General features: G+C 42.7%; 1 protein-coding gene across 1 annotated transcript; it reads left to right on the forward strand.

Moving 5' to 3' along the window:
- Positions 1-224: 224 nt before the first annotated feature.
- On the forward strand, positions 225-3,988 carry MED10 (mediator complex subunit 10). Its single transcript, XM_058812311.1, has 4 exons — positions 225-368; positions 552-635; positions 1,976-2,078; positions 3,173-3,988. The coding sequence occupies exons 1-4, from the start codon at positions 247-249 to the stop codon at positions 3,266-3,268; spliced, it is 405 nt and encodes a 134-aa protein (XP_058668294.1). The 5' UTR covers positions 225-246; the 3' UTR covers positions 3,269-3,988.
- The last annotated feature ends 2,803 nt before the right edge of the window (positions 3,989-6,791 follow it).

Consider the following 6,791-nt stretch of genomic DNA (forward strand, 5'->3'; position numbering starts at 1 on the left):
GACACGTTCGAACACACAATGCCAATTCCCGAAGGTTCGGGGCGCGGCCGTCGATCCGGCGCTGTCCCCGGTTCCCCTCAGCGAGGGCGGTGGGAGCGGGGACGGCGCCGCCCGTGAGGGAGGGGGCGTGGCTTGGTCTGGAGGCGTGGCTTGGGCAGGGGGCGCGGCCGCCCCGCCTCGCGCCTCCCGCCCTTCCGCGCAGGCGCGGCTGAGCGGAAGTGGCGCTGGGCGGGGGAGGCGGTGGCGATGGCGGAGAAGTTCGACTCCCTGGAGGAGCACCTGGAGAAGTTCGTGGAGAACATCAGGCAGCTCGGCATCATCGTCAGCGACTTCCAGCCCAGCAGCCAGACGGGGCTCAATCAGAAATTGTGAGGGGCCGTTGTCAGGGGCGGGCCGGGCTGGGCTGCGGGGCCTTTTCCCCCTCCAGGCCCGTGGTGGTGCCTCAGGGCTCTCTCGCTCTCTGCCTGGCTATCGCTGGCTTCGCACCCACCCTCAGGGGCAGCGCAGCGACCCCGAAACCGGCTAAACCCGACCCGTTTTCTTCCCGACAGGAATTTCATGGTGACAGGCTTGCAGGATATCGACAAATGCCGGCAGCAGCTTCACGATATCAGCGTGCCCTTGGAGGTTTTTGAGTAAGTCTGTGTGTGCCTGGAAGCGGGGGTGCTGCAGTCGGTGACTGGAGGTAGCCCGGCTTCGCAGCGTGGGTGTTTTAGCTGAGGGCTGCCTGTCTCAAACCCGGTCCTTCTGAATGCATCGTGAGAACGTGGGCAGGCAGAAGGAGGTCAGAAGTGCCTTCTGCCTGTGAGAAGGCAGAAAGGTAGGAGAGGTCATAATATATATACCTGTCTTCATAGAACCACGAGATGCTTTGAGTTGGAAAGGACCTTAAAACTCATCTAGTTCCAGCTCCCCCACCGTGGGCAGGGATGCCACCTGCTAGATAAGTTGCTCAGAGCCCTGCCCAGCGTGGCCTTTCAGACTTTTTTTTTACTTCTGCATATGTAGGCAGTAACATGAATTCTGCCAAATTTAGTGATTTCATAATATCACAGAATGAGTCAGGTTAGAAGGGACCTTCAGGAACATCAGTTTCTAACACCCCTGCCATGGACAGGGACACCCATTTAGTAAGTCAGCTTTCATTTTTAAAAATAGACTTTTACACTAGATTAGGATCAGGATTTAAAGTTCCAAGCAAAAATAAAGTAAGTCAGTACTCAGGTGTTTAGTTTCAGAAAATTGCAACATTAAAAGAAAAAACAGCTTAGAGGAAGAGCTATACTAGAGAGCTTTTGTGATATAGCTGGTAAGTTAATTTACTGGTGTTTCATCCAGGTCTAGGCATTGCTGGTCTGCTGTACTCCAGTGTGCTACTGGCTGTACATTGCTTTTTTCAATTGGGCTTTTACTCCAGCTGTAAATTTGACTCTCTTAAATGTTCTCTCTTGTGAGTTTCCCTTTGCCAGAAATTGTATTGCAAAACAAAATTGCACATGAGTTTGCTGATACAGTAGTGTTAATTTTTTACTCTTCACTGTGGTATGTGCAGCTCCTCCTCATCCTTGATTTGCTGGGTGCCATATTCCTGTGTGCTTAATGCTCACCATGTCCTAACTCACCCACTTCCTGCTTTGTGCCCTTCCAGTTGATTGGGAAAGGACCATCTTCCTCTGATCATCTGTGCTTATAACCTGTGAGGAGCTGGTAGATATATATATATATATATATTTTTTATGTGCCTTTAATACTTCATTCAAAGCTCTCCTGGCTTTCTGGAAACACAGGTTTGCTGGCCATGGCCTTGTCCTTGAGCTGCCTTTTGGAAATGGCTGAGTTTAACTGTGGTGGTTTTTAAAATGCACATTTCAGATAATGGTAGAAAGAAAAAGGCAGCAAGATGAGTAATTCTGTGCCTTGGAGAGCTTCCCAGTAGGAATATGATCATTTTTAGCAATGTCTTTTCTGTTTGCAGATACATCGATCAAGGCCGCAACCCTCAGCTTTACACTAAAGAGTGTCTGGAGCGAGCTTTGGCTAAAAATGAGCAGGTGAAAGGGAAAATTGACACTATGAAGGTAAGCCAGCGTTAATGGAAGTGTAATGCAACAATGTATTTGATAAGTTTTTACTTTCCTGTAAACATTCCTGGGTATGTTTCACTTGTGCAGTTATTAACTTCTTTCTTTTAACTTAACTTCTGTCATTTGTCTTACAAATTGCTCTGCATCCCTATATCTTAATTGATGCTGATACAGCCTGTTCAGGAAAGGAAGCCTGTAGTTTATCCCACAGTTGGGGATGCTTTCACTGTGATATTATATTGATTAAAGCTATATGTAGCAGTAGAGCTATTTTACTTGGGTTTTTTGCACATGTGGAATTTTGCTGTGTGCAAAGTTAAAAATAAGCAAAACAGAAGGAGTATTTTTCCAGTCTAGAATGGATACTAGAGGTTTAAAATGTCAAATATGCTCTATAATCATCAGTCAATCTTTATAAAATTCGTGAAAATGCATTCCAGTGCTTAGGGGTTTCTGAATTTGTACTTTCATTTAGTGTGAACCTAAGCATTCTGTGATACTGTTTAACTCCTGTAACTACTGCAGAAAAGCATCAGAAAAGGAAGTTTAGTGAGTTTGAGAATGTTCTTTGGCTGAACTTAGTGTGGAGGATGACAAGTTGTACTGCAGAATGTAGACATATGGAGATAAGTCCTGAGCTTTTTCTTTTCTCTGTGCTTGTGAAATTATGTACTTGTAAGGCAGGTGTGAGTTGCTTTTTGAAGGTGGAGTGGATTCCATATCAAATCAAGAGGACATGCCCTTAATCAGCTTTCCTTAACAAGGTCAGGCAGATATGGGTGCACCAGAGTTCACTAGAGAGGTCCAACTGCTTTGTATTTTTTGGAGAAAATGCAGGTGAATTTCTGGGAATTCACAGACATGTATGTTTGCCTCATGCATTCCTCGTTGATTTCACTTGGGCATTTTATGTGCATTTTGAAAATATAATTTTCTTTGTTTGTGTGTTTTTGGGGCTTTTTGGGTACTTCAGTTCACTGAGAGGTGTGTTGGGTACAAACCTGTCTGTTCATTAGGTAATATTGCTTGATGAAATCTAAATAAATTGTCCAGATGATGTATATACATTTATTTTTTTCTCTTTCCAGAAATTTAAAAGCCTGTTAATTCAAGAGCTGACAAAGGTGTTCCCAGAAGATATGGCAAAGTACAAAGCTATTAGAGGAGAAGATCCTCCTCCTTAAGTTGGCCTTTGATAGCTCTAAAAATGTCTCATAAACTGACACCATGTTATAAAAACATTGATTGGAGAGAGAGAGAATCTAAGCCCTCCTAACAACTGTACTAAAAATGGCAGTGGTGACTGTAAAGGAGCTTGATGGTTGTTCATGGTTCTGGTCTGAAGCTGCTGAATCTTTCTGAAGACTTCTGCTCAGTAATTGTGGTTGAAACTTCCTATGGTAATCTGCTTTTCTTTTCTGGAGGGTTTGAGAAATGTAATTGGTTACAGGTCATCAATGCAGAGCATTTCCCACAAAGTGCATTTCCATAGCAGAAAAACAGGTTTGTTTTTTTTCTGGAAAATGTGCCTCAGGATTGTGGGCTCATCTGCTTCTTAAGAGAAATACATTTATTACACTTGATTATTTTTCATTTGTAAACTTCAGAGGTTTTTTACTGCAGTATGAACAGTTGACTGCTTTTGTCTTGCCAGATTCTACTGAGCAGGAGCCTGTCAAGGGCTGCAGTTCTCATGTGTCATAATTAGTTGCAGCCAGGAAAACCTTCAGATCTTTTGTTCTGGGAGCTGCAGTGGCTAAGGATATAAAACGTGAGCATACCTGGGGACTAGCTCCTCTACAACTTCAATATTTTGTACAGTTTTTAATGTAAGCTTTTGTTTATTCATTTTCTGCAAGCAGGTTGTTGAATAAAAATTTGAGAAAATCTGAATCCTGACATTTTTCTTTTGTATGCTTCTCTTTGGAGTGTGAACTGAAAGCTGTGGAAAAAATAGCATATTCTTCAGTTCCACACTGGTAGAAATAAAATGTGTATCAAGACTTGACTCTTAAAATTTTACATCTGAAGGTGGTGTCAGCTTGGCTTATTTGGTTTTATGATGAAAATCTCCATTTTAGTACCTGAAACAGGAGATTTTGGGGATCAGCAATTGTCACCTGAAGTCGTGGTTAGCTGTGAGCTCATCTATGGGATCTGTAACTGTTCATACATGAGGGAGCCCCAGTTTGGAACAGGATGGTGGCTCCTCACCCAGGGATCAGAGGCTTGTGGGATAGATTGGGTTTGCAGTGGGAGCAAGAGGAGCCCTTTTAGTCTTGGGTATTTGTGAAACTGGAGCCCTTTGTGCTTATGTTTGTTCTCCCAGATCTATCTTGACTTTTTGCATCAGCAAATTATTTTATTGCTTTAGCTTTCTTCTGGTTGCCAAATGGAGTGGTTTTGGGTAGGAGCTCCAAGACAGCACTATGTGCATGTGCTGGCCTGCCTACTTGGCTAAGACTTAGCAGGGATGTAGGCATGTTTGGAGTTACTGGTGGCATAATTTGCACACCCAAAGCACTCTGTGCTCAGTTACCTGCCTGAGGCACAGCCCATCCGAGATGCCAGGAGCCACCAGACTTTGACATAGCAGGGGGAAAAACAAAACCAAAACTAGGTGTTCCTTTTAAACTTGGTTACCTACCAGTCTAGGTTAATTTAATTGCTGCCTGATATTACCCTGCCTTACACACTTGCTTGTTCTTGTATTTGTTCCACCTCTAATCACTTTCACCTTCACAATTTTACTGTATGAACTTGGAAAAGTGACAAGGAGAAGGTGCTCCATGTTTGTGTTTGGCTCAGCCTGGATGCCCTGGGTCCCTAGGAGCTGTTGGAGCAAGGTCTGTGACTGCCAAGTGGGATGTATATAGGACACAGGTAAAAAGGATTTTTTGTGTGTATATAATGTAGTTGGAAAAGGAGCTTAAGAGCAAAATTGTTGACAGCAGGCAGGGGAAACGGTATTTAAATGATAGTTGAGAGAAAATTTAGGAGGCAAGAGGCCTGTAGATACTGGTTTGGGTGCTGGAGTATTCTGTCGCCTAGCACTGACACCAGCTTGTATGTCAGATTTGCTGGAGTAGGACTCTTTTAAAGACTGCTGTTCCAAGATGGATTTATAGAGCCACAGAATAGTTTCCACTGGAAGAGATCTTAAAGGTTACCTAGTTTCAACTCCCCTGCCGTGGAGAAGGTGCTCAAAGCCCTCCCCAACCTGGCCTTGAGCACTTCCAGACATGGGCATGCACAGCTGAGAAGGACAGCCCATTTTAGTGTTTCACCACCCTCACTGTGACGAATTTCTTCCTAATACCTCACCCTAACCTGCCCACTTTCAGTTTGAAGCCACCACCCCTTGTCCTGGGATCAGCTTGGATTTAGAGGGCAGTGAGGGATAAACAGCTCCACAGCCCAGAGGCCCTGAAAATGTGTGAAATATCTGCTCTGTAAGTGTATTGATCTGTTGTTGTCATTAGTTAATGAATTAAGTGCCCAAGGCTGGCCACAGTGACGATTGCTACCCCCATAACACTGACACCCATGCCTGCTGATGAGAAGAAGGTTTCAGGCTTCCCCAGCTCAGAAAGGTCATTTACAGCCAAAGTGTGGATCACATGCTTTTCCTGGATATCTAGGTAGTTGTGGTAAACATTATTACTGAGCTAGTTACTGGAAATGGAGGATTAGGGTATAACATTAGGTCACATCATCACAAAATCTCAGCTGCCTGTGTTTTGTGAGGAATCTAAGAAAACTTTTTTCTTGGGCGGTGGATATATACATTAGGAATAAAAACAAAGTAAAAAAACCACCAAAAAACAAACCCAGAAAAACTCTCAGTTAAATTATCAGGTTTCATGATAATTTCATGTTTTCTGCTCAGCTTCTGTTCTAACTTCCGATACTTTTTTATTCTATTATTTTATGTTTGCTTCGCGTACAATTTCTGGGCTAGCAATTCAAAATATTGCTATTGCTGCAACTGTTCATATTTAGCATAATATTGAAGAGAGGTAAGTCTTGTAAATTATGTTTGTTTCAGACAAGAAAAAGTGGCCAGAATGAGTGTGAGTTAATAATGTAGAATGAGAATTGGTAGAAACAATGGTGCTTTCCATTTCCAGTTGCAGATGGAACAGAAAAAACCTAATTTTTCTCATTTGTTAATTTGTTCTCTGAAAAGCAGCTCATGTCTGAATTATCCTGACGTCTGCTTTGTTTGATGCTAACCTTCAAGACATTTGGTGAAGGAGACTGTTACATCTCTTTCCCACTCTCTTACCTACGTGGTTTGGGGGTGAGATGGAATTTTTTTAGGGATAACATTAAAACAACATCAGCCAGGCAGCAAAGCTTCTAAAATAGATTTTTGTTGGCCTTTAGTTATCTCAAAGGAAAGTTTGAAGCCATTCAGGTTTCAAATGCATCCTTGAATTTTAGTAAGATTAATAAGATTTTGGAAATAAAACTGAATATGTAATTACAACTAATTATTTTTTTTTACAATTATCTTTATAACATACATTGTGAGATGAGAAGATGCTGGATAATGGTGCTCAGTACACAGTTCTTTAAAATGGAGTGTGTGCTTCTCTACTCCGTTTAGGATAAAGTCAGTGTAAAATTCTTTTGCTCAGGCAGAGAAAGAAATGGATCAAGAAGATGCTAAGGATTTTGCTGCAACCTGTTAATGCTCAGCAT

This window comes from Ammospiza caudacuta, chromosome 1, assembly GCF_027887145.1.
Source record: "Ammospiza caudacuta isolate bAmmCau1 chromosome 1, bAmmCau1.pri, whole genome shotgun sequence".
In the NCBI taxonomy this organism is placed as follows: domain Eukaryota; kingdom Metazoa; phylum Chordata; class Aves; order Passeriformes; family Passerellidae; genus Ammospiza; species Ammospiza caudacuta.